The sequence below is a fragment of the Oryza brachyantha genome, chromosome 1 (genome assembly GCF_000231095.2).
Source record: "Oryza brachyantha chromosome 1, ObraRS2, whole genome shotgun sequence".
NCBI lineage: Eukaryota > Viridiplantae > Streptophyta > Magnoliopsida > Poales > Poaceae > Oryza > Oryza brachyantha.
Genome location: NC_023163.2, coordinates 7,442,182 through 7,470,139, shown reverse-complemented (window position 1 = coordinate 7,470,139; position 27,958 = coordinate 7,442,182). Strand labels below are relative to the sequence as shown.

The 27,958-nt window shown below is 39.5% G+C and overlaps 2 protein-coding genes and 1 long non-coding RNA gene across 4 annotated transcripts; 2 read left to right on the top strand and 1 right to left on the bottom strand.

Moving 5' to 3' along the window:
* Positions 1–5: 5 nt before the first annotated feature.
* Positions 6–7,584, top strand: LOC102704022. 2 transcript variants are annotated; one of them, XM_006645699.3, is made up of 10 exons: positions 6–644; positions 1,254–1,390; positions 1,490–1,552; positions 2,149–2,238; positions 2,956–3,121; positions 4,095–4,281; positions 4,842–5,680; positions 6,254–6,841; positions 6,940–7,005; positions 7,136–7,584. In XM_006645699.3, exons 1-10 carry the CDS (start codon positions 33–35, stop codon positions 7,250–7,252), a joined length of 2,865 nt encoding a protein of 954 aa, XP_006645762.1. In that variant the 5' UTR covers positions 6–32; the 3' UTR covers positions 7,253–7,584. The 2 variants fall into 2 exon arrangements, with proteins under 2 accessions (XP_006645762.1, XP_015699181.1); XM_015843695.2 differs by having other exon boundaries at positions 22–644; positions 4,095–4,296.
* LOC107305589 lies at positions 75–3,623 on the bottom strand. Its single transcript, XR_001551799.2, has 3 exons — positions 3,351–3,623; positions 263–313; positions 75–162 (listed from the first exon to the last, which is right to left on the bottom strand). It is a non-coding gene; the product is annotated as an uncharacterized LOC107305589 (long non-coding RNA).
* A 6,554-nt stretch (positions 7,585–14,138) lies between the features above and the next one.
* Positions 14,139–21,487, top strand: LOC102709600 (protein argonaute 4A). The gene is made up of 23 exons (XM_006643989.3): positions 14,139–14,260; positions 15,563–15,798; positions 15,893–16,098; positions 16,192–16,413; positions 16,526–16,662; positions 16,765–16,862; positions 16,968–17,065; positions 17,216–17,381; positions 17,462–17,578; positions 17,658–17,765; positions 17,867–17,929; positions 18,024–18,137; positions 18,214–18,379; positions 18,460–18,572; positions 18,667–18,804; positions 18,904–19,034; positions 19,160–19,225; positions 19,391–19,454; positions 19,570–19,681; positions 19,775–19,848; positions 20,808–20,902; positions 20,976–21,007; positions 21,094–21,487. The coding sequence occupies exons 2-23, from the start codon at positions 15,577–15,579 to the stop codon at positions 21,267–21,269; spliced, it is 2,718 nt and encodes a 905-aa protein (XP_006644052.1). The 5' UTR covers positions 14,139–14,260; positions 15,563–15,576; the 3' UTR covers positions 21,270–21,487.
* Positions 21,488–27,958: the final 6,471 nt, after the last annotated feature.

Below are 27,958 nucleotides of genomic sequence, written 5' to 3'. Positions count from 1 at the left end.
CAAGATCTTTGCTGATATGGAGAACACCTTGGATGTGGGCATGCATCAACATCGAAGATAAGTTCTACAAGGTGGCCATGGATGATCCATCTTGCAGTTGCAGATTCCTGTTGTTGCTGTTGCTATGTTTTGTAGCATGTGTTCTCCTGGAGTCTGCTGCTTCTGTTCATTCATGGTGTCCGTTACATCCCAGCCCGGGGCAGGAAGCAAAGTTTAAGCAGAAGACAAACAAGTTTTGGGAGTACAAGGAACAGAGCAATACCTGGGTGGAAATAAGCATGCCTTTCAATTTGATGTCCTGCATCAATGATACCTGCACAAAGGTAGGATCAATCGAGCAACTGGAAAGGAGACATGGACATGCTTCTATTTCTAGTCAGAAGAACATAGAGCTTGATGGCAGTGATCAAGCTGATAGAAATGATCCAGTCTTACCAATAAGAAAAAGGATTTCCTTGACAAGAATGTCAGAATCATCTGTGTGGGTGACAGGGCAAAGTGGATCAATATATGAGAGGTTCTGGAACGGGCTGGTATGGGTGATTGCTCCTCATGAACTACCGATTTCAGCTGGCTATGCTACAGCAACTTTCATTGTTAATACAACTATTCTTGCTCTCTCTGAGGCTGGAATCCTCTATCAAGTAAGTTGCATCTCTAGCTATCAAACAGAACAATACCGATTATCATGACTATTGCAATACCGTTGGTTTATCTTTTTTGCTGTATGGTTTTCTAGAACTGTTTAAGTTCAATAATAGAACAGTAGTTTATCCCACCCTCCTTTTTCCCCAACCCATTTCTATTATTTTATTGGACTGCCTACATGTGTTTAAAATTTGAAATTAAGCAAAGAGCAAAGGACATGTAGTCATGATTAATTAAGACCATATGAAGTCTTACATGAATAGCAGAGGAATAAGAGCTGTATATAAATTAAGAAAGTAGTTTCCCCATAGTACAAAACAAGAAAGTTGAGAATTGGTTATGCTGCAATATGTATAGATAATTCCAACATTAATTCATGAGAAAAAGTGCCAAGAAAATGATTAGGCACCTAGTATAATAACAATATCATGTATAATGGCGGTTTTAGCTTGCTTTCCGCTAATTAGGTGAGCAATGTTATGTTTCACCTCGTTTCTCCCTAAAAATGAGGCACTTTCTTTTTTAATATAACGAAATTCATTCAATGTCCTGTGAAATGGGCTTCTGAATTAATTCACAGACCTAATAGTCCTACACCCTTTCAGCTACAGTTAAATGAACATGCACAGCCTATCTGGACAGAGGTGACATTCAACTCCGAACAACAATTCACAGACCTTGGAGAAAAAACACAAAGTCAAGCTATGTACATAAGAAACGGGATAGTATCCTATGATGGAAGGTGAGTCTACTTTCTACCCTAATGCCTCCTTCGGTCCTTCCTAGTGTAATTTGTGCACACAAGAAGATTAATTAGGTAATTATTGTTCCTCTCAAACAGGAAACTTTTCCTATCTATCACAAATGGATCCCTGCTAGAGGTCACAGAACTTCAGCCCCTAAGGTATGAAGAAGTATTATTGAATTTGTATTAATTCACATGGCTGCCATATCTTGTTCAATATTCAATGAAAACTAGCATACGATGTTCTTTTTGGGAAAAAAGACACAGTAGGGGAGACTGGATAGCCATCTGGAAAGCATATAATGTTCTATTCGAATTTGACAGGATAAATGAGTATAATAAAGTCATGTTTTATGAATATTTAATAACTATCTCACATAAAAAAGTTAATTACCATCATTGCTGTGTAAGTGCATCTAATATATAAGAAAACATATGAGATTGAAGACACTACATCTTTAATCATCTATAGAGCTAAGTACATAACAAAGTATATGAATGTGCCACATCATCACAAATGTCAGTGTTGTTAGATGGCAATCCATGGTACTTAAAAAATAATAATAACATGTCATAATAAAGGGTTGACTTTTATTCTTGCACTGATTAAAATACTGATAATACATTTAAAGTTCTCAGCAGATTCATGCCTACCAATTGGTTAATTTAAGTGACAACTGCTAAAATTTCTTTGGGAATTAGATAATTTGCAGCCTATTGACACCATACAATGGACCAATGTTACTGATGCACAGGTGGATTTACCATGGCCGCCCACCAGGAGGAGATGTATCATATATATCTGATGCTGGGAACGCAAGACCAGGGACAGTGTTCACAGTAAGGTATGTCATGTGTTCTTTCGGAGTTGATGGTCTGTGTCAGTCCAAACTACTTTAGGAAAACAAAACTGGTACTATAAAATCAGTTTTCTGTTGTCCTTGTGTGTCATGAATGTCTGAAACAAAGTCAACTTGCAGAAAAGAGGGGAGAGGAAGCCAAATGTTTATGCCCTACTTTCATTAACATATCTTCTGCCCTGCTCTGATTACATTAGAATTTAGACATCCAAGATATTTTATGGTGCTTGAAGGGACTAGCAGCTCCTTTATTTTGAGAAACATCACGGTTGAGATGTTTTACAGTACTTGGAAGGTATTAGGTGTACCTTAAAGGTGATCAACGGTTGATATTTCTGTAAAGTAAAGGTATAGCTTCCTAGAGTCATTCATGTGTTATGGCTATATGATCCAACTATTAGACAAGTAAAATATATCTAGAGTTATGAGGATGTCATTAGGAAGAAGAAAAACAGCCAAATCCAAATGGAAGAAGACCAAACCGGGTAGTAGGGTAGTACATCCACCCCTCCACCAGCTCAGCCATGCTTACATTTTCAGATTAGGTCATTCACAGGAAGCACATTCACACCTCCTGCTAGTTAAACTATGCTTAGTTTTTCATACAAGAAAGGGCTATACTTTTTACGTTTTTTATCCAAAATGTAAAGTACCTTGCACCATTCCTGCACTCCAGTGCTAATATGGGATATTGCGGTGCAGTTCTATGGGAGACTTGTATGAGTTTGACAAAGAGTCAAGACCATCATGGAAAAAGCACATATGGAGTGAAGAAACAGCAGAAAATGTCTCATTAAGCTCATCAATTGGATGTGCTTTGCATGGCCTGCTAGGATCTAACTCAGTGTCCCTTTTCCTGATAACAAAGGTATGTAAGAATTTGCTTTCATAAAGGACTTAATGGAACTGTGCTAATACAGCAAGATTATAAATGTATATGTTCTTGCGATACTGATTGTTATAATCTGAAAATGATATAATAGCTATTCCTGATAGACTGATGGAGCTGATGAAAGGTCCTTACAAAATAATATACTTCTTGAGACCATGTTTTTGGAGCAAAACTTTAAGACATGTTAAAAATCCTTTTAATGTACCTGATGTGCATCTTTTGGCCTCAAGTGGAATATGCCCCCATGTCAAGAAAACAGGAAGAATGTGCCCTGTATCTCTTTCATCTGGTCCAAAGTATCAGAGCCACCTTGACTGAAAGTCCATTATCTGAGAAATATTTTAGAGAAGTTCGTATGGTTCATTAAAATCCTGTCTTAAAATAATGGTTTTGTGATAGTTTTGCATAAATAAGCATAGTCTCAAGAAATGTACTAACGAAAAGAAACATGTTTGTGGTTTCTTAGTTGGATATCTAGTAGCAGAACAATAAAAATAGAGTGTTGAAAAGAACATTATGACCAATCATATTATACAATTTAAGAAAATTGATGACTCATTCATAAACTCACCATCGATAAAAGCCATGGACGTTTGAGCTATGGCTGATAAGCCATGAAAAATGAATGAAACACCTGAAAATAATTTATGGCTTGAACTTTTAAATTTGTGTTATTAGCAGTTTAAAAGCCAATAGTGGAAACAGACTACAATGAAAAAAAAAACCTCAAAATCGACTTCAAAAGTTAAGTTTTGAAAATTCAAATGTTGGTTGTGGCTCATAAGCTAACAAGCAAGCAATGAGAGACTTATAAGTTCAGATGAATGTATATGTAAAAATAGGAATTCTTTGTTCACCAGTAAAGCAAGATTTTGTCGTGACTAGAACCTCCATTTCTATTACAGAACAGTATTTATCTGTTTGCTAAAGATATTTTATAGATTGGCAGGATGGTTTATTAGTGGAGCGTCGCTTGCATAGAAGGAAGTGGAAATGGTATAAACATGGAGCTCCTAAGAGTCAAAGACTTAGTTCCATTACAGAAGTGCAACAGGATGAATCTAATGACGCACCTTCAATGTATTTTACGACAACCACAGGAAAAGTATATGAGTATCAATTCCCAAAATACAGAGGTATAAACTCCAAAGGTATAATCATTTGCTCAAGCCTTCAAGGTCATTCAAACATTCCAGCAGAGCTCTCCCATATTGTTTCCCTTAAAAAGGTCAATAAAAACAATCAAACAATAAATGTGAATTTGAAGAAAATTTCATAGCAGAGCCATTTATTTATTTATTTCAGTGTGTGGCTTCAATTTGAAAAACGAAAGAAAAATAAAAAGGAAGAAACTACTCCATACAGGTAGTTAATTGATATCTCCAGTAAAAATTTCTTCTATCTAAATCATTGATCATGATTTGATGTTGTAAAAAAAAGGTTGTTCTTACTTCATGCTCTTGTTTAATCAATATAGAAGTCGTGTTATATGAAAACAGCAACAGTAAAACTACAATAGAATCATGCATTAGATGCAGGTCAACTAGATTAATGATTGTTGAACATTCTCATGTAAACTTCTTCTTTGAACAAAATGTATATTCAATTATTTTAATTCTTATACCAGAGCAACAATTTATTATTGATATATCAAGCTAAAACAGACCTGACATGGTCTATCATTTCAATGGACAAGGTGGAGCTCAAAGCAATAAGATCAGAGGGCTATGGGTCAATCATATGTCTCCTGAGAATACAAAGGTCGCAAGAAACGTCCAGGGTGTACAGATTCAAGTTAGCCGAATGATATTCCCACTGGATGATGGCAGGCTTGGGGAGCTGCATTTGCCTGGTATGGGTGGTGACGATTTTGGTCCAAGTCAACACTATAGCATGAAAAGGAAAGTGCCAAACAAGTATGAGTGGTCCATTCTAGATGCACCAGAAACAGAAGGGTGGAATGCAGAATATTGCACAGAGGAGCATGGTCCAATAAACTGTATTACCGGAGCAAAAAATGTAGCTGCAGATACCAAACCAAATGACTTGAGCAATATCCCGCCTTCCAGAAGGCGTAAAGAAGACGATAAGCAACAATACCTGTATGTTACTACCCATGAGAGAGATGACACGGAATCATATTACTTTCTATCAAGAAGTATTGATCTAAACTTCCATATGCGGGTGATGCATGCAGATAGATCACTTTTTCTCATAACAGATAATGGCTTTACTTTTGAATATCTAAACAACAACGGTGTCTGGCTATGGCTAAGACATGAACACAGTACTTCCATGAAAGGTACAGTAGGAAGCTATAATGGCAGCTTGTATCTTGTCGACGTTTACGGGAACCTGCATATTAGAGAAAGAAATGGAGATGAACTATTATGGATCAATTGCACAGCAATGAGGAAGGGAAGACAGGTCGCGAGTGGGTCTCCATGGGATGGCATCCCAGGTTTACCACGCAGAGTGACGACAGATGACGCACTCTTCTTTGTTAACAAGAGAGGCAGGCTGCTACAGTTCACGGTAGAAGTCCAAACATGCTATAATCTCATTCATGTCATTGTTAACCTTATTACAAAATAAGATTTCGACTGTGCCCATTTTCAATTGAGCTATTGTTTTACCCCAAGATTTAAAAACATGCATAATTTGGCAGCAAAAATTGATTAGCACTTGGTGAATAACGATTAAATGAACAAATGATGAATGCATTACTCAAGATAATGGCATGTCTATGCATCATACTGATCTAGAGTAGAGAAGCAGTTAAGGGATGGGCATTTTATTTTCTTGAACCATACATCTTTCCACATTCTTAGCAGCTAGCATGTATGAGCAATGCAACAAAAAAATAAAGAGGATTCATATTCAGGAACATCAGAATTTTAAACAATCATAACTCGCATTCCTTGCAGATGAGACAAGATAGACAGTAGCTAAAGAGTTTAATATACTTTTTTTTATTAATAATACGAACCATAAACAAAGTACTCTATGATTAAATGGGAAAGTACATCAAGTTAACTATTTAATACGTCAGTATGCTAACTTCTGTTCAGAACAGCATCTTGCTGATGCCCTTATAAACTTGTGCAGGTTGCATTACGGAAATTCAAGTGGAAGGACTGCCAAAGCCCTCCAGATACCAAGGTTGCATTCATAGTGGATCAGGAAGTCTTCAGACGAAATGTCATCTTTGTGGTTGGCCGCAATGGCCGCCTATACCAGTACAACAGAATCACAGAGCTATGGCATAAGCACTACCAATCACCTCATCTCATCCTCTCACGATCACCAGGGACAGCAATGAGGCCGTCCCATCTCTCCCTCACCGGTTCAATCTTCATGGTATCAGAGCACGGCGGCCTAGTTGAGTACCATTTCAGCCCCCAGGACGGGTGGGAGTGGGTGGAGCACGGGACTCCCCACCGGGACGTGACCATCGCCGGCGCCCCGGGGCCGTGCTTCGACGGCTCCCAGCTGTTCGTCATCGGGTCCGACGGCAACGCCTACCGGCGACACCTTGAAGACTGGACGTGGAAGTGGACGAACCACGGGCACCCGTCGGCACCGCCCGCCGTGCCGGCGCTGGACACGGCGGGTGGCGGCGACAAGAGCTGTGCCACCCCGGGCTCCGCCGACGCGCACTACGCGGACGGCTTCGTGGGGAACTGTGACGAAAAGGTATGCGCACCTGCAACCCCGGCCCTTCCCATTTCGCTCTTTCTTGGTACTGTGCCAGCTAAAGCCGCCCCTTGGCGCTGGGGCAATTCGACGAACAGGTGGCGGGCGCGCGGCCGGTGCCGTTCTCGGAGGAAGCGGTGGTCTTCGAGCTACGGGATGGCAGGGTAAGCAAAGCGATCGAGATCGAGCCCCCCTCCCCCCCCCCCCAACCCGCTCCTCACCCTCGCCTCGATCGAGGAGGGAGATAGAGATAATAGGTTTGACTGATTACCGGCCCTTGTGCTGTGGCTGCAGCTGGCGGAGCTGCGGCGAGGAGGAGCGGACGGGTGCGGCGGCTGGGAGTGGGCGCGGATCATCGGCACGCCGGCCAGCGCCTGCATGACCAGCTACTGGACGGCCGTCGCCACGTAGCCGCCGCCGCCGCCCGCCGAAGCGAGAGCGCAGCGCGCGCGGGCGGCGCTGAAATTTTGGCGCGAGCGAAAGGTGTAATACGTGTACAGTAAGTTGTACTGTGCCAGTATAGGCTAGTTGCACAGTAGGGCGATACGGGTATAGTACACTGTACACCGTATTAATACGAGTATATTTTAAGGATTAATAGTCTATTTAGGTAGAGTAGAATGTACACGCTCAGGGTTCTTGATGGGCCTTCGTATCAAACATCATGAGTTCATGACGCGTCCTAACTTATCAAAGCATATGAAAAACCCAAATAGCTCTTTGAATACTCGCAGGCTCATATTTTTGTTTCTAGTTATACTTATAAATCAAAATTTAATTTTTTCTATCTTAAATTTAGAGCTTATTTGGTCATTTTTAGCCTAGACTTTTAGATAAATAAGTACACGTATATAAAAGTTTATTCACAATTTATTTTTCATCTTCAAATATGCCGAAATGATCACTTTCATAGGCTTGGTTTTACTCGTCATTATTTTAACGTAGGCTTAACAAGTTCCATGCCAAGGCCTAGGGCCGGGGACCATTTTGGCCCGCATGGAATTGAGATCGGGGCCGTTTTGTTCGGGGACGAAAAATCCCCGCGGGGATCCCCACGGGCCCCGATTTTTTGGAAAATGAAAATAGTTTGGTTAGGCCCAAAAATAACAATTAGCAAACATATGCATGTTTGTTGTATCTTGTGCCACCGATACCCTCAATCCCTCACAACCTCACTCCTCCTCCGCCTCCTCCAATCTGCTCTTCGTCACCCACCCTCCTCCGTCGGGCCCCATCCCCTAAGGCCCTGACGTCGCCCCATTCTCAAATGGAGTGTCACCCGATGCATATATGTGAGAGTATTCATTTCATTTTTGTGTATTATTGTGTTTGATGGTGTTCTGTGAGGGTATTCATTTCATTTCAGAAAATTAAGGGCCCGTACGAGATCGGGAACCCAGCGAGAATGAGGCCAGGGGCGTTACGGTCATCCCCGGCCCCGTCTTGCCCTATTGCCAACCATATTCGGGCACCCTCTCAAGTCTAGGAGAAGGCCTAATACACTATTAAGACATCCACAACGCGATGCTTAGATGAATGCTTAAGAGAGAGAAATCGGTTTTTTCTTTCACATCCTAACTGTACGACACTTATACTAGAAGGCGCTGCTTTCTTTGACATCGACGCTTGAGCACTTCAACTACATATATGTAACGGCAAACAAGCACAAACACATAGACAATCAAGCGTCCAGCTAGCTTCCTTGCGTTGAAACACCGAGCTCTTATGCAAGGTGCTTAACCTTTTCTCTTTTCTAAGCACTTGTCTTAGCACTCCACGCTAAATATGCCCTTATTTGGGTTAACTACCTAATTAACTAGATGACTATATGCAATTATCGGAGATGGCTAGGCCACTGGCCACCCCCTCCGTCTCTCCACCATTATCTAGCACGCACTAAAAAAACAAGATATGTCGTTAGCACATAAATGATTGAGTATTAGTTATTTTAAAATTAAATAATGTATTGATATGATTTTAAAGGATATATATATTGCAAAAAAACATAATATAATTAGGAAAGTGTGCTCCGGTAATACGTGTACAATTGTACTGTGCCAGTATAGGCTAGTTGCATAGTAAGAGTAGCGATACAAGTATAGTACACCGTAATTAATACGAGTATTTTTAAGGATTAATAGTCTATTTAGGTACAGTACACGCTTAGGGCTCTTGATGGACCTTTGTAACAAATATCATGCCAGCAACCTAACTTATCAGAGCATATGAAAGTCTGAAATAGCTCGACAAATACTTACACCCTCGTCTGCTTATGCTTATAAACCAAATTTTAAATTTTTTATCTTAAATTTAGACTTGATTCTGATGTTTTTTCATCGTAGTTTATTTTTAGCCTTGATTTTTAGATCGCTAAGAACACATATTATAAAAGTTTTAATCACAACATATTTTTTATTTCCAAATATGCCGAAGTATCATCCCTTAGGCTTGGTTGGACTTGTCTTAACTTGGGATTATTTTTTCACCCTCTTGAATCTTGGAGAAGGCCTAGTACACTATTATTTGGGTTAACAGCCTAATTAACTAGATGATTATATGCAATTATTGGAGATGGCTAGGCCGCTCGTCACCCCTTCTATCCTCGCCATTATCTAGCACACACTCAAAATACCATTAGCTTATGATTGATTGAGTATCGGTCATTTGAAATTTAAATAATATATTGATATGATTTTTAAATAAACTTATATATATTGCAAAAAAAACATAGTCTAATTCAAAAGGTGTGCTCCAGCTGACAAGAGAGTAGTCCAGTCGAACCACTAGTTCGAACGCAGCCTTAGTGTTGGCTATTGAATGAATAACGATAAAAAGATATTCCTACATTTTGAATGGATCATACTCTTTGAATGAAACTCATTGTGAGTAATTAGTGGCCATTTCCTTTTACCAAGGGGTTGCACTGGTTGTCAAATACTCCATCCAGTCACTTTTATATGTCGTTTCGAACGGTAAGATTGTATTAAAGCTTTTCTTTGCGGGGAAATATTGTATTAGAGCTAACTCAATACTTAGGAACACTCTTAGAAGATCAAAGCAGAACTTTTGATTAGAACTTTCAATAAACAATCTCTGTCTAGCAAAGGGCCTTGATATGAATTTCGATGACCATAATTGAAACTTCTGATTAGATCTCTCGTTCAAACAGAGGAGGCCGATCAAAATTGCCGGTCACCTCAACCAGAACTTCCGATCACCACTTAACAACTGAGAGCATTTTCCCTTGTGAATGAGATGTTTTATTTCTCTCATTCTACAAATTGAGGGCATGACCCCCTCCTAACATTATGGCTTACGTAGGACTCAAATCCAAAATCAAAACAAATTTATCTACCTTGAGCCTTTTCTTTCTTCTGTAGGGGTTAGCAAGCATACTCCAAATCTCCTTAGTGTCTAAACATGTGCTTCGCTCATCAAAGATCATTAGTCCCTCATTAGTTTGTCATCAATCATCAATCATCCAAAACCCACTAGGGGTCTAGATGGGTCTAGATGCACATTCAGTCGCTTTTGGTTCAACTGCAACCTTTATAGCTGGGTTGCTGGTTTGTTGCTTTGTATCCACTAAACCTTGTTTTTCATTGAACACCTAAATGTCAACATAACTTACTTCCTCACTATCTGTTTAGGTCCATATCCATTTGTCACATGTTTACATGTATTAGTTCACATGATCAATATATATGTCACGGTAAACTCATTTGAAGCTCGCCGATGATATCAATTTCAGAATTGTTGACTAATGTTGAGCCAACATGAAGCTATGTTAGATGTCATGCGACCACCTTGAAACACAATCAATCACATGTGTTCCACTTTGACAAAGCAAAGGGACGTTGACGGCTGACTATGTGGGATTTCGATAAGATGAGCTAGTATTTACCATGTGTTAGTTTGGTTTCTCTTAAACATAATAACATGATTACATGTTTAACACCGAAAATCTCGGGGCAAGTAATGGAAGAATTAAAATGTCGAAGCAAATGAATACTTTAAGGGCCCATTTGGATTCTATAAATTGGGCTAAGAAATGTCATTTCGCGATCTCATTTGCCAGAGGACCCTGCTCCTCCCCTTTCGACGAATTATAAGCTAGACACTCTAGCCTCCACCCCTGCATCTCTCTAACCTCCTCCAAATGTGCGTCACCGCCACCATCGTCGTCGCCGGTGCAACCTACTTGTCATGTGTTTTGTTGACACCTCGGCATCCTTCCCTCATGTTGTAGTTTATTGGACCTTGATTTGCTTCATCAACAAGCACAACATTTTGGCCTCAAGCTTCAATTGTGCTTTTCTGCATCCTCCTTTAACCCCATATTTGTGTCATGACTTCACTCTTATCAATAGATCCATCATTTCCGAAGAGATCATAAGATCCATGGGGGTGGAACAATGATCTTGGGTGACACGGCATCCATTAAAGATAACAAAGAGATCAAATATCATGGTAGACTGGGTGTGCGGTAATGGAGACAGATCAACAACATCAACGAAAGCAATGGAGATGGTAAGTTTTGATTGTTGCCCACATCGTCCTTACTCTTTAATAATCTCTTTTCATTTGTTGGTTTGGTTAGGTTGATGATTTCCTTTTGTAATTCTAGAATGTGTGAAACATGTTTACAATTGAATATAACCGCAATTGGTTGTAGTTCTATTGGAGATGAGAATGTAATATATTTTTTGGAATTGTAGGATCCATATGTGCCTTGAAGAAATCTTGCCAATATATACTAAATCCAAGCTTGCCTTTGCCCTGGATGCACACATAATTAATTAATCTTTACTTTTTAAAATATAAGTTTTATTCAATATAGTTAACGACGTAAAGACTGAAATGTTGATAGTAAATATGTAATATCATTACCCCTTTTAAAAAGAACATACCAATATTACTTCCCCTCATTGAATATTCACATTATTGCTCTGATGTGTCCTCATTGAACTCCATATTTGTGTCACAACTTCACTGTTCTCGATATATCCATTCTTTTTGAAGAGATTGTAAGATCCATGGGGTGGAGCGATGATCTTTGGTGGTGCGACATCCATTAAGATAACAAAGAGATCCAATATCATGGTACACCAGACGTGCAGTAATGGAGACAGATCAATAACATCAACGAAAGCTGCGGAGATGGTATGTTATGATTGTCGCCTACATTAGCCTTACTCTCTAATAATTTATTTTCATTTGTTGGTTTGGTTAGGTTGATGATTTCCTTTTGCAATTCTAGAGGGTATGAAACATAGAATTAAATGAAACCACAACAGCTTCTAGTTATAGTTCTATTAGAGATAAAATGATCTATGTGTGCCTTAAAGAAATTTGGTTATTACATACTAAATGCAAAACTGTCTTATCCTGAATGCACACACAATTAATTAATCTTTCTTTCTAAATATCAGTTTATCGACAAAAGTTAACATCGGAAAGATTGAAATGCTGACAGTAAATATGTAATATCATTACTTTCCCCATTTTTTAATTAAAAAAACCCAAACCAATATTAGTCCTTATTGAATATTTGCACTGTTGCTTTCCAAATATATTTGTTATTCAAAAGAGTCCTTATCTGTACATACAAAAACAAATAATTAAAATCCACAGCCATGTATGCTCCACCCTATCCTCCCATTACTCAGAATTCAAACCCTTCCCATTATACTGTACCTCTCCTCCCACAAACAACCAATTATTGAAACTTTAAATCCTTCCTATCATATTCAAGTAATATTCAAGTATGGATCGTATCTTGTAGGTAGACACGGTTTATGTGGGTGGAATAGTAAAAATGCCATAAACAATGGCACAAACATTATAGACATAACGATTTAGGCACTATAGTATAACGGTAGCGCTCGATCGGGTCCACCTATTTTTTTATCCAATAATTAAAAAACAGTCCAAATTCACGGTACCATTCCTCTCTAGATCCCAATACATCATACTCTACCTCTCTTAACATAAACACCCCAAAACTACAACAAAAATACTGGAAGTAGCAGTAGGAGTAGTAAAAAGATACTCCTTCCGTTTCAAAACAAACCAATTTTCCACTTTTTATCTATAATGTTTAACTCTTTGTCTTATTAAAAATTATTTATGATTAACATTTTTATTTTTATTAGATGATAAATCATGAACAGTTCTTAACATGTGATTATTTTTTAATTTTTTTTAAAATTTTTCGAATAAGACAGATAGTCAAATGCTGGACATAGAAGCCAAATGAATTGGTTTATATGGGACGGAGGGAGAATTCTGGCAGCCCATCAGGCACACACAGGGGTTTGGAGGCTTGGCTTCCAAATGTGGCAATTGCAGGGGACAGTACTAGCATGGTGCAGGTAGGTAGCAGCAGCAATGGAGGAGGGGAAATGCACCGACCCGGCTTTCGCTTCCTCCGATCAAAACCAGGCCAGACAACACACACGCAGCCCACCGCTCGTACCTGTACCTGTACACCCTCTTCCCCTCTCCGCGTTGAATGCGCCGCGTCCACGGCCCCGCCGAGAGGAGTGCAGCGCGGTGGGACCCACGCGTCGGTGGAACGGCGTACGTAGACCGGGTTCCTTCGCCCCGCGCGGCGGCAGCTGCCTTTTGGATGTGGGGGGGGCCCACGTGGATAGGATACCTCGGTGGTCGTGGTAACGGCTCTGGACGGCGTGAGGTCCGACGGCTGAGATCGCACCGCGCGCGTACGGTGCGGAGGCGGTTCCGGCCGTTGGATCCCTCGAAGCTTCGGATTCCTCGCCTCACCGTCGCGGTGACGCCGTGCGTTGCAGGCGGATGGGCTAAGGGAGTAAGGGTTACCAACCCCTCTCACTTACAGGTGGGGCCACAGCGTCGTGTGGGCCCACAGGTAGGGGGGTACGTGCCGCCGCATCAGGAAACACTCCTCTTCCGTTGCGAAAAGCCGACGCCGCAGCACCCGCAAAACCACGCACTTCGATGACAGATGGGGGCCAGAACCGTGCGTGGCCCACGTGTCAGTGAGGCGGCAGCGGTGCGGCGACAGGTTTCCAGCGGGGAAGTGGAGGAGCACGGGGGGAAGCAAAAAAGCGTCCGCCGTGCGCGCGCCGGGGAGCCATCTGGGCCGTCCACGTGTCCCCCGCGAGCCACGTGATGGGAGGCTCAGACACGTGGACGACCCCGATGCGGCCGCGGCGCTGCGGCGTGTGGGGGTTATTACCGTTATGCCCTTCGTCGCCTCCGCCTCCTGCTGCGGCTGCTGCGCCTGCGTCGGCCTCCCTACTACAAGAAGGGTGGGGGCAGTGGAGGGGGGCGAGGCGTTCGAGTTCCGAGTGCGAGGAGACAACGGGAGGAGGGGGGAGCAGCAAGCCCACCCTCTCGGGGAGGTCGCCGCCGTCCCTGCATCCATCCTTTTCTTTGGTAAGCCGAGGGGTGGCCCCTCTCCCAAAATCTAGGGTTCTTGGCGCGGTTCGTTGTTGTTTGCAGATTAGATTGGTGTTGGTGCGTGTTTGTGGGATGGACTGGCTGTGTCTTTTGGTGTGGTTCTTGGTGGCGAGTTTTTTCTTTTGTTCTTTCGGTGGGTGGATTCGTCGGGGGGTTTTTACCGTGGAAATTTCGTTCTTTTTTGTTGGTGGCGCTTTTTTTTTTGTCGGGGGCCGGATTCATGGGGTTTTAGCGTTGAAGGCTCTCCGCTCTTTTGGGTGGTTGTGCGTTTTCTCCCCGTTCTTGGTTGAAAGATCGCTGCATTTTGGTGCATGGTGTGAAGGGGTTTGGATTGGGCTTTTTTTTTTCTTGTTTCCGTTCTTGGCGTTGTTTTTGTGGGTTTGTTCGTCCTGTTCTTTCGCGGTTTATGGCATCGGTTCTGTTTTGATTTTTTTTTTGTGTTGGAAAGTTCATCCAAAACAGTGGTTGTGCGAGTCTTTTTCTATTTCTTTTGTTCTTTGATTGATGTTTCCAAACTTGTTTCGGACGCTCCTCTTTTGTGTTTGTTTTTGTGGTTGTCTACTTTCTTGGGTATTTCTTGTGTACTTCTGTTTGGGGTTCGTATACATTTTCGTTCGGAAGGCTCCTCTTTTGTGTCTTGTTTTTGTGGTTGTCTACTTGTTGGTGGTTCTGTTTGGGGTTTTGGGGGTTTAGGGAGGTTTATGGTACCGATCTTGAGTGGAAAAAAATGATTTATCTTTATCGAGTTTAGACAGGTAGTAGTATGGTATGCCTTTATTTCACTGTTATATGCATCTTGAGTGGAAAAAAATGATTTATCTTTATGTAGGTTAGACATGTAGTAGTATGTTATACCTTTATTTCACTGTTATATGTATCTGTTGTTGATAATAGGCTTCTGCATTTTTGCGTGTTATGGAGTGTTCTAGTACCAAAATTAACTGGTATGAAGTAACTGATGCTACCTACGTTTTCACAATAACTTTCTAGCATTGTTTAGATTATATACAAACAATATACTACATTGAGATGAAATATCTAACAATATGAAATGAAGGGAGTAGAACAGACTGTTTAGTTTGATAAAAAGCTAAGCTTTTTCCATGATCAGTATGATGAACTTACTGTGTGAATGGCTTGGCTGGAGAGCTTTCTTCTTCTCTTGTATGATTTCTTTTAGAAAGTTGGCTTGCTATGATCAACACAATTGAAGTTTGTTTCTTTTGTTTCTATTTTGAGTCTTGAGCTTATTTGATTTACTTTTATGCTCTATTTCAGAGACTTGTGCTTACATGGAGTCCAACAGTGGCGAGGTTGAGGAGTTGCCACCCCCACCACCCGTGCCACCAAATGTCGAGCCACTTAAAACTGATGAAACAAAAAAGCCCTCAAAACCTAAGAGGGCCTTGATGCCCCGTGCTGGCTATGGCAAAAAAGGCCAGCCGATACAACTGTTAACCAACCATTTCAAAGTATCTTTGAAGACAACAGATGAATTTTTCTATCACTACTATGTGCGTCTCTAGCCCTCGCAACAGTTTCTTTTGTTCTCTTTTGAATTCCTTGTGTTCATGTCTGATTGTCACTGCTTTGTTTGATTGAACACAGGTGAATCTGAAGTACGAAGATGACAGGCCAGTGGATGGAAAAGGCGTAGGCAGAAAAGTGATTGACAAACTCCAGCAGACTTATGCATCTGAGCTTGCAAATAAAGATTTTGCATATGATGGTGAGAAAAGCCTGTTCACCATTGGTGCTCTTCCACAAGTGAACAATGAGTTCACTGTAGTGCTGGAAGATGTCAATACTGGAAAGTAATTATCTATCTGAACTATTTGGGCTACTTTCCATGATACAAACATTGGTTTTGCTTGTTCCCATTTCTCACAGAACTTTACTGCTATTAGGTCAGCGGCAAATGGTGGCAGCCCTGGCAATGAGAGTCCTGGAAATGACAAGAAAAGGGTTAGAAGGCCATACCAGACAAAAACTTTCAAAGTGGAGCTGAACTTTGCAGCAAAAATTCCTATGAGTGCCATTGCTCAGGCCTTGAGGGGCCAGGAATCTGAGAACACCCAGGAAGCAATCAGAGTTATTGATATCATCTTAAGGCAGCACTCTGCAAAACAGTATGTTTCCATATCTTTCGGAAATCCCTAGTTTGCAAATTTTCTTGTATATTGTTTGGATCATTGACATTATGGCTGATTTACATTTTTCTGAACATTTCCTTGTTTGCAGAGGTTGCCTTTTGGTCCGTCAATCCTTTTTCCATAACAATCCTTCCAACTTTGTGGACTTGGGTGGTGGTGTGATGGGCTGCAGAGGATTCCACTCGAGCTTCCGAGCTACACAGAGTGGACTATCTCTTAATATCGGTGGACTTTTGCCATACATGATCCCAATTTTATACTTTGTATGTGGCCACATGTATGCAATAACTGATATACATGTTTGCATGTTCTGTTTAATTTGTGCAGATGTGTCCACAACGATGATTGTGAAACCTGGTCCTGTAATTGATTTTCTACTTGCCAACCAGAAGGTTGATCACCCAAACAAGATTGACTGGGCAAAGGTAGTGTCTTCATTTAATCGAGTAAAACAATAATTTAAGAATGAATGGTAAAAACCATGTGAACCATTTAAGATACTGAACCATATCCTTATTGCAATTCTGTAGGCCAAGCGCTCTCTGAAGAATTTAAGGATAAAAACAAGTCCAGCAAATACTGAATACAAGATTGTTGGTTTGAGTGAGAGAAACTGCTATGATCAACAGTGCGAACATGTTCATTTTTTGTTTTTATGATTATTATATTGCTGTGCTTCTGGATATTTGCCCTTTTGCAACTTGCAAGTACAACTTTGTTTTTCATGTACTTTAAGAAATATGCTTTATTGAGGTCTTGTCTTCTCATGATTATCTAGGTTTACTCTAAAGCAAAGAAACAGTGACAATGGTGACACTGAAGGTCTGGAGGTGTCTGTTTATGATTATTTTGTGAAGAATCGGGGCATAGAGTTGAGATACTCTGGTGATTTTCCCTGTATCAATGTGGGGAAACCAAAGCGACCAACTTATTTTCCAATTGAGGTTTGTTTCTTCTTATTCTAACATAGATTCTTCCAACTGATATCCTTTCTGATAGTGGTGAAAGTTCCTATGTTTGCCAGCTCTGCTCTCTCGTGCCTTTGCAAAGGTATACTAAGGCCTTGAGTACACTTCAAAGATCTTCACTTGTTGAGAAGTCCAGGCAGAAACCTGAAGAACGGATGTCGGTTTTGTCTGATGTGAGTTACCTCTCTATGTCAGCTTAAGGGCTGTCGTGCCTCTTTCCTGGCTGAATAATCATCGATGGCAAATTTGCAGGTACTGAAACGCAGCAACTATGATTCAGAGCCTATGCTGAATTCATGTGGTATATCAATTGCTCGAAGTTTCACACAAGTTGCTGGTAGGGTGCTTCAGCCCCCTAAGGTCAGTGAGAACTAGTTGTGCTGTGGTTTTTAGTCAACATTTTGTGGTGTTATCCCATATATGTATATGGTTTAGATCAATTGGATGCTTATCTCTGGCAGCTAAAAGCTGGAAATGGTGAAGATCTTTTTGCACGTAATGGGCGCTGGAACTTTAACAATAAGGTAAGTGTTTCTCAATTCTACTCCTACTTTACTCTTTAGTCTTCCGTGTTGTCACTCATATTGTAACTTCTGTTATATATATATATATTTCCAGAGGCTCATCAAAGCTAGCAGTATTGAGAAATGGGCAGTGGTTAACTTTTCTGCACGGTGTAATGTTAGGGATCTTGTTCGGGACATCATCAAGTGTGGTGGCATGAAAGGAATTGTGGGTTTCTCCGTTTCATGTAATTTTGCATGTTTCATCAAATGTGTTCCTCTCACTTTACCTACTGGATTTGCAGAAAGTAGAAGATCCATTTGATGTCATTGAAGAGGACCCTTCAATGCGACGAGCTCCTGCTGCAAAAAGGGTAGAAGAGATGATTGACAAGATGCAAAAAAAGCTTCCTGGGCAACCAAAGTTTCTGCTATGTATTCTTGCTGAGAGGAAGAATTCTGATATTTATGGTCAGTTATACTATCATTGTGCAGTGCTTGTTCAAATAAGCTACCCTTTATGTCATTCTCACATTTTCCCTTTCTATTAGGTCCCTGGAAGCGAAAATGTCTTGCTGAATTTGGAATTATTACACAATGTGTGGCCCCTACGAGAATTAATGATCAATATATTACAAATGTACTGCTAAAGATAAATGCAAAGGTTTGTTGTGGCTTCCCCCATCCTCCCTTTTGCATTTTCAACCCATTTTATCTGGTCGGTATTAACATCCATTTCTGGTGGTTTTTTTAATCAGCTTGGGGGCTTGAATTCATTGCTGCAAATTGAAACGTCACCTTCCATTCCTCTTGTATCAAAGGTCCCAACAATAATTTTGGGAATGGATGTTTCCCATGGTTCACCTGGACAGTCTGATATACCTTCTATTGCTGCAGTAAGTAATTGACCTTTCTAATTTTCTGCTGTACCAGAAACTGAAGGTTTTGAATTATAATGAAGAGTGCCATGGATTTTGATACCTCACTTTTTTTAGGTTGTTAGTTCTCGTGAATGGCCTCTTGTATCGAAATACAGGGCTTCGGTCCGTTCTCAGTCACCCAAGTTGGAAATGATTGATGGACTGTTTAAGCCACAAGGAACTCAGGATGATGATGGCCTCATTCGGTAAGCAATTTTATCTGGGCCATGGTGCAATTATATTAACATTTCATTGCATGTTTCAATGTTTCTTTAAATTCAGAGTCGGTGCTAATGATATCTTCTGCAACTCGTGCTGGAAATTATTTCAGGGAGTTATTAGTGGACTTCTATACCAGTACTGGTAAACGTAAGCCTGATCAGGTTATTATCTTCAGGTCGGTTTCTCTATGTATGCTACTTGTAAATGACATTAATAAGCTTAAGTGTAGAATTGTAAAAGCAACAGCTAAATTATGGGTTATTATACTTTATGTTTTGACTTAATGGACCTTCGTGCAACTGTTTTATATGTTGGCACTTATTTGGTGCCTTTAATATAGAGATGGAGTCAGCGAGAGCCAGTTTACCCAGGTGCTGAACATTGAGTTGGATCAAATAATTGAGGTACTGTTCATTATAGCTTTGTGACCATTTGCTTCTAGACTCCAGTTCTTATGTTTGTATGCAGGACTACAAAGTATCACTTGCTGGACTCATGTTGTATCCGTAATCATTGTAGGCATGCAAGTTTCTTGATGAAAATTGGTCTCCAAAGTTCACACTGATTGTTGCACAGAAAAATCACCATACCAAATTTTTTGTGCCTGGATCTCAAAATAACGTTCCTCCTGGTAAATTGCATTGCTCTTTATGATCTGACAAACTGACAGCTGCACAACCTTAATAATATATAATTTTCTTATATGAATGATGGAATCTGTTAGGTACTGTTGTGGACAACGCAGTTTGTCATCCTAGGAACAACGACTTCTACATGTGTTCACATGCTGGAATGATTGTAAGTGTCATCTTGTGTTATTTATTCAGGCTGGCTTTAATGGGCTGTGATTCATGAGCACTTATCTGCTTTTGCGTTGTTCAATCCTTTCCCTGTCTTTTGTGCTTGATAGTATTTACAATGTTGTGTACTTGTCTCTACAAAATTAACCTGGAATGCTCTTGGACTTGCCTTGATCCCGTCATGCCAATTTTTGAACTATTTTTACATATATGTTTGTATGAGTGTCCCTTGCACAATTGAATCGGTATCTAAGGACTCCTTGATCAGCAAGGAGTTTTAGGCCCTGTTGCTTTCAGCTTAAGATTATTATAATCTAGATTAGTTAGATTGTTATAATCTGTAGTAGAATAAGCTGTGAGTTGTTTCTTTCCTAGATTATTAGAGTTTAGATTATTGGGTTTGCAAGTCTAAAGAGGCAGTGGAGGTGGCATGGTGGGTAATTTTTCACCCAATAATCTGGAAAAAGCTCATCTAAATGAGCTTATCAGATTATAATAAGCCAGGCTCTAGATTAAGCTACTTCATAAGTTGTCTGTTTCTTTTAGCTTACTTCCAATAATCTAGATTATAATAATCCCAAGCTGAAAGAAGCAGGGCCTTAATTGTATTGCTACAGCTGGTAACTTATGTAATATGTGCATTCTACTGATTTAGGTTGAAGGAATGAATTCATTGATGATACCATCTATCTTGGCTGAAGTAGCATGTGTGAAAAGTTGCCACTGGCTATTATAGCTTTTTTCAAAACTTCTATAGGTGTTTTTGCTTTTATGTTGTTTGTCTTTCATTTTTTTATAGTGTTTATTATTCTAATCAAGTTTGTTTGTGTTTCATCTTTTATAATTTTTGTTTTTCTAATCAAGTTTTGATTTTTGCTAGCCCTGTTTAATTGGAATGTGGTTTTATATCCCCCACTTGAATCGATAGAGCTAAGTACCTGTGCTTGTCTGTATCAGGGAACTACAAGGCCAACACATTACCATATCCTTCATGATGAGATAGGCTTTTCAGCGGATGACTTGCAGGAGTTGGTTCACTCCCTTTCCTATGTGTAAGATATTTTCCACGATCCATTTTCAGTTTTGAAAGAAGGTTTTCTGACATCCAAGTTTTACACGTTTCAGCTACCAGAGGAGCACTACAGCCATATCAGTCGGTAAGCCAAGACATGCTCTAGTTACTGACGTTGCTTCTAACTTTTGTATAGCATTGTTTGTTTACCGTTTTCCTGTTTCCTTGCAGTTGCACCCATTTGCTATGCGCATCTCGCTGCTGCTCAGGTTAGCCAGTTCATAAAGTTCGACGATATGTCGGACGCTTCTTCGAGCCAGGGCGGGCATACCTCGGTGGGCAGTGCTCCAGTGCCCGAGCTTCCTCGCCTGCATAACAAGGTCAGGAGCTCCATGTTCTTCTGCTGAAGATGAGCAGATCAGCCGTTACGCTACGGGCTGTGCTGAACTTGTGGATGTTTTGGTCGTTTTATGTTCTGTAGTTGTTTTGAGTACACTTTCCACTCGGATGGATGTGAATGTTGTTAGGCTGGATGCCGCACTTGGTGCACCTGAACTTGAACCTGTTAGGGTACTGCTGAATCTCTGAACTTAATCGTAGCTTGTTTGATGCCATTTGCTTTGGCTTTCTGCTAGTCTGATTGTGAATTGCCTTTTATTTTTACCCCTTATTGCATTTTTGGTACCATCTATGTGTTTAACTGATAGACGTTGATACCATAGATGTTGCAGATAGTTTCTTTCTTTCATGTATTGGAGCACAAGTTTGGAAGCCCAATATATATAATTGATAGGAGATATTGGTTGGCTCCAAATCAGGCTCTAGTACAATTAAGTCTTTTTAGGACCCGGACTGGAGATAAGCAGATCTCTTAGCCCTACAGCGTGCCAATGCAGATTTTGCATAACACATGGGGGCGTGATATCGGCTTGGTAATTATATTTTTGGAGGGAAATTTTTTATACTTACATAATTGTTTTGCTTTCTGAGAGTCGGAATTGTTGTCCTCAGGGAGTTACTAATGCCCTTCTACAACAGTTCTAACCGAAAACCAGAAAAAAAAAATCAACTTTAGCAATTTCTAATTTATACCCTTTTGTGAAAGGACATGGAGCTTAGTGGTTGCAGTGACTTGATTAACATAAGATCCCAGGTAGTTTTTAGGGAATAATTAACTTTTTGTATATTTGTTATTGTGTCTATGTGTTATAGACATATGAGGGTCCACATGTGTTATAGACATATGAGGGTCCACATGTCACAGATGACAGCGGGTGGGTGGTAAATATGTTAGGTGTCATTTTTAATAGTGGCAAAAAATTAAATGCCTCGGGGTCAGTGAGAGCCAGTTTAGTCAGGTTAACTAGTCCAGATATCAAAGGGGATGCGATGGAGGCCCTAGAGCAGCTTCATAGATTAGATGGTTCTTTCCACATGGTGGTTTGTCAACAGATATATTTACAAATTAAAAATAATTTATAGATAAAATGTTTATAAACGTATTCTTAGCGAACTAAAACCTAATGTTTGAAAATAAATTTTGGTAAAAAAATCTTAAAATTAACTTTAAATTTAAAATTAAAATTCAAAATTTGACAGATCGGGTGAATCGCACTCTCATCACTCTGTTGCCCAAGAAAAGTGACGCCGCCTCGGCCGAAGATTTCCGGCCGATCAGCCTGCTCCACAGCTTCCCCAGACTCGTCTAAATTCTGTGCCTGCGACTCGCACCGAAGCTAGAGGAAGTAGTCGCGTCCAATCCGAGTGGTTTTGGCTAGGGATGGCAATGGGTAAATATCCATCGGGTAGTGCTGTCTCATATCTATATCACTAGTAAAATTTTGTATCATTAAAATACCTATCACGGGTAAGAAAAGGTCCTTATACCCATATCCACTTGGGTAAATCTTACCCATCGGGTTACCCATATATCCGCAAAAGTTCAAAACAATCTAAATATCATATTTTCCATATATCACATTTTCCATATAGTATATGTATAGACGCCAGATACTTAGGGTATCACACATTCATATAGTGTGCTGGAAAATATATGTACGGTTTAAATACCTATGGTTTTGGTTAATTAGGCTAGACTAACATGATATTAGGCCATGACATGCATTTAAACTTTTGGGTATTTATTACCCATGGGTAAACGGGTATGGGGATCATAAGAACGTTTTTATACCCGCATACCCATCGGGTAAAACTATTTGTCCAATTACTTACTCACGGATAATATATTTAGCTTATATCCATACCCTGATAGAGAGTAAATATCCATCGAGTCTTGGGTTGCGGGTCCCATTGCCGTCTCTAGTTTTGGCCGACGCCGGAGAGAGTGTTGAGAAAACAACTGATCGCATTCTGCTGAGCTATGTTATATGTAGAGACCCTGCAACTTTGGTGGACAGCCCTGTGCTCTTACTTAACACACAACAATTTCTGCGATGGCTATGCATTTTGAATCGTCACTAGCATGCGAATTGCTTGCCGGTGGCGGCGAGTACAATCACAGTCACAGGGATTGGTCCCCCAAGTTCACGGTGATAGCTGCGCTGCGCAGAAGAATCATCACACCAATTTTTCTTTTTTCCGTCAGATCGATCCAACAATATTGTCAATGTCCCTCCTGGTAACAGTTACTTCGTACTTCATCTCAGGTTCATCTCAGGCCTCCAAAAAACATCACATCAAATCTTTGGACATATAAATAAAACATTAAATATAGATGAAACGAAAAACTAATTGCACAGTTATGTGAGAAATCATGAAACGAATCTTTTGAGTTTAATTATGACGTAATTAGCCGTAAGTGCTACAGTAACCAACGTGTAATGACGGATTAATTTGACTCAAAAGATTCGTCTCGCGGTTTCCAAGCGGAATCTGAAATTTATTTTGTAATTAGACTACACTTAATACTTCAAATATATATTTAAAGATTTGATGTGATGTTTTTGCAAAAACTTTTTGCAAACTAAATTAGGCCTCACTTTGGTCAGGTACCAACCATCAAAATTTTCACCTCATTCTTTAAGATGTGCCATTAGTCTGTAGGTATTGTTATTGACAAGGGAATCTCTCACCCCAGGAACTGTGATTTCTACATGTGTGCTCATGCTGGGATGATTGTAAGGCCGCGTTCATTTGACCATTGTAAGTTAACTTATCCTCTCGTTTTTCACGCGTACGTTTTTCGAACCGCTAAACGGTATATTTTTTGCGAAAATTTTTTATAGAACAGTTGTTTTAAAAATCATATTAATCTATTTTATATTTTTTAAATAATTAATAATTATTTAATTATGTATTAATCTATTACTATATTTTCCGTACCAGGGTAAGTTAACTTATCCTCACTCAAAACGAACAAGGCATAAGGCTGGTTCGTCGGGGGCGGTAAGTTAACTTATCTACCTCGTTTTTCGCACGGACGCTTCTCAAACTGCTAAACGGTGTATTTTTTGCAAAAATTTTTTATAACAAAGTTGTTTTAAATAATCATATTAATTTATTATATATTTTTTAATAATTAATAACTAATTAATCAAATACTAATATATTGCTACGTTTTCCTTGCCGAGGTAAATTAACTTATCCAGCATCTCACCGAACGTGGCCTAAGGACTTTGTTTAGTTCCCAAAATTTTTTTCTAAAAACATCGCATCGAATTTTTGGATATCTAAATAAAGCATTTAACATAGATGAACCAAAAAACTAATTACATAGTTATGGAAGGAATCTTGAGACGAATCTTTTGAGCCTAATTAGTCCATGATTAGCCATAAGTGCTACAGTAACCAACGTGTGCTAATGACGGATTAATTAGGCTCAAAAGATTTGTCTCGCGGTTCCTAGACTAATCGTGAAATTCATTTTTTCATTCGTGTCCGAAAACCCCTTCTGACATCCGGTCAAAAATTTGATGTGATGTTTTTTTGCTAAAAAAATTTGGCAACTAAACACCACCAAAGTTCTCTATCGGAGGTCTAAATTCCTCACAGCTCAGTACCATCACCAATACTACATAATCAGGAAAAAAAAAGCCCATCCACGCGCCGGTGACAATGTACATCTGTGGGCTCCATATGCCATTCTCTGACAAATTTGCTGAAATATTCTTACATGCAACATTACTATCAAATGCAAGTGCAATCTGTTGCTCTAATTATGTAGATGAATTATTGGAGGATTTGCATTTGACAGGGTACTACAAGGCCGACGCATTGCCATGTGCTGCATGATGAGAACAATTTCTTCCCTGATGACTCCCATACGTGTAAGCCATGCACACTGAAACTCTGAAACTGCACAAGAAAAGGAAAAAAAAACCAGTAGTCTCACGATCATTCGACTCACTTCATGCGTTCTTAATTCTCTTCTGAAATCTAGTTTAGCTTGGTGATGCTTGTGAACTCGAGTCAGGTATCAGAGGAGCACGACGGCCATCTCATTTGGTAATGATCTAAGCACGCACAGATCAGATAAACCAGACGATTTGGCGCTTGTTCATGTTCTTCTGCTAGCTCAGCCGAGTCTTGCTGTTTTTGTCATTGGGCCGATCTCTGGGCTCCTTGAAATTTCAGGCCCAGGTTCAGACAGAAGGCCCAAGGCCCGGAACACTGCAACTAGGCCTGATCGTATGATCGAGCTCCAGTTTTGAATTTTTCGTTGTTTCTGCACTTCGCTTTGTTTTTGAATCGCTGAGATGAGAATACAAGTGTATCTATCATTTTGGTGATAGGATGATATGCTAACATTACTCCTCAATAGGTGCAATAATTGTGCATACTTTCTTTGGGTTTTTTTTTCCTTTCTAAGTCAAAGTAGTTACTTATTTTACGACAATTTTTGACGTCATATATTTTAGGACAGAGGAAGCAACTATCTTGGAAATTGGGAATTTTGGGAGAAGTTGCAGTTAACAAAAACTCCACCAACAAGGGCTTTAGTCTCTCGCTGTTTTCTCATTAGATTACCTAGTTGCAGCTAAAATTTAAAATTTAAATCTTAATCTTAGAATCGCTAGTAACACATACTTCCTCCGTTTCATAATGTAAGATGTTTGATTTTTTTTGGTTGCAACGTTTGACTATTCGTCATATTCAAAAATTTAGTACAAATGTAAAAAATGTTAAGTTGTGCTTAAAATTCTTTTGATAATAAAGTAAGTCACAAGCAAAATAAATGATATTTTCATAATTTTATGAATAAGACAAATGATCAAACTTACAAGAAAAAAGTCAAACATGTTACATTATAAAACGGAAGGAGTATAATAGTTCTACCCATAAAGTAATTTGTATTGCTCCGTTCCTTTTTTCCCCACGACTGATTAACCTTAGCACAAACAATTAAGAGGCCTAATCTGGAATGTGGAGATGTAATATGTAAATCTTCATAGAAACGTATTACTCCGTCCAAAAAAAAAGGATTTCTGGGTTTGGCAGGTTGAGTGTTGGACCATCCGTCTTATTTAAAAATTTTATTAAAAAATTGAAAAAATTAGTTGCAGGTAAAATACTATTCATGTTTTATCATGTAGTAACAATAAAAATATTAATCATAAAATATTTTCAAATAAGACGAAGAGTCAAAAATTTTATAAAAACAAATAAATTCGTTTATTTTTGAATGGAGGTTGTAGTACCCAAGTTCTTTTCTTTCTTCCCGGCCCAGTGGGCTAGGCCCAATAATTTCTAACAAGCCCAACATCTGATCTGCGATGATATGACACGAAAATTGGCGTGCCGTCAGTCTCCTCCCCCCCGTTTCTATATTGGAGGCTACAGTAGGAATAAAAGGGGAAAAAAAAATTAAGAATTTTTTAAATATTTTTAATAAATAATTTTATTACTAAATCTCTTACGTAAATTTTTTCACCCTTTGAACTTTTTTTGTCACGCTATCCCTCCTGGCATGATAAAAATAGTTGTCACCCCAAATTGGCTGGCGAGGTAGGACACGCTGTTATGCCAACTACTCAAGCACGACTGCGTTATGTTTTCACACTAGGGCCGCGTTCGGATGGAGGGGTAAGTTAACTTATCCCCGGCACGGAAAATATAATAATAGATTACTACATGATAAATTAATTATTAATTGTTAAAAAAATATAAAATAAATTAATATGATTTTTTTAAACAACTTTCCTATAGAATATTTTTGCAAAAAGTACACCGTTTAGCAGTTCGGGAAGCGTACGCGCGGAAAACGAGACAGATAAGTTAACTTGAGGGGGGTAACGAAACTCGGCCTAGATAGGATGATGTATCTAAATAGTTCAGATGATAAAAATATTTAACTAGAAGGTTTAGTAATAAAATTATTTATTTAAAAAGTTTTAGAATAAAAAAAATGTAAACTATGCCTCTCATTGTGTACTCTATGGCTAATAATAAGCCATGGATAAAATAATGAGATAGAAAAAAGAATTTATAGGTAAATCATTATATATATATATTCTTATCAACTTAAAAACCAATGTTGAAAAGCTCAAGACTTTGAAATCTATTTTTAAAATTTTAATTTTGGCTACTAGCTATAAGCTAACCAATAGATGATGAAACCACGACTATCACTAACTCCTTCCATTCAAAAAAAAAACAACGAATTCTTGGGTACAAATCTAGATATGTAGCTAGGAATTCATTTATTTCTAGGATAAATAGTAGATGCGGATTGAGATACTCGGACTTAAAATTAGAGGAGCGTGCTGGTTGACATGTCAACCTAACAATAATGGGCTCCACATATCAACGACCATGTTAGTATGTTACGAGCAAAAGTATGTTAGAGGCAGGGTTGCCAAAGCCAGCGATACCTCCTTCGTGGTTACCCCGATTATAGCGATAACCACACGCGACGAGAGATTGCCCAAAATCGCAATGATCGTGCTCTGTCAAACAACCGTTTCGAAGCCATCCACAGTAACACAAACCCTCGTCAGAGGAGCTCCATCTGTAGGCGGCGTTCTCGACTACTATACTACTCCCTCCGTTCCAAAACAAATCAATTTTTCAGTTTTTAGATACAATGTTTAACTTTTCGTTTTATTAAAAAATTTACGATTAATAATTTTATTTTGAT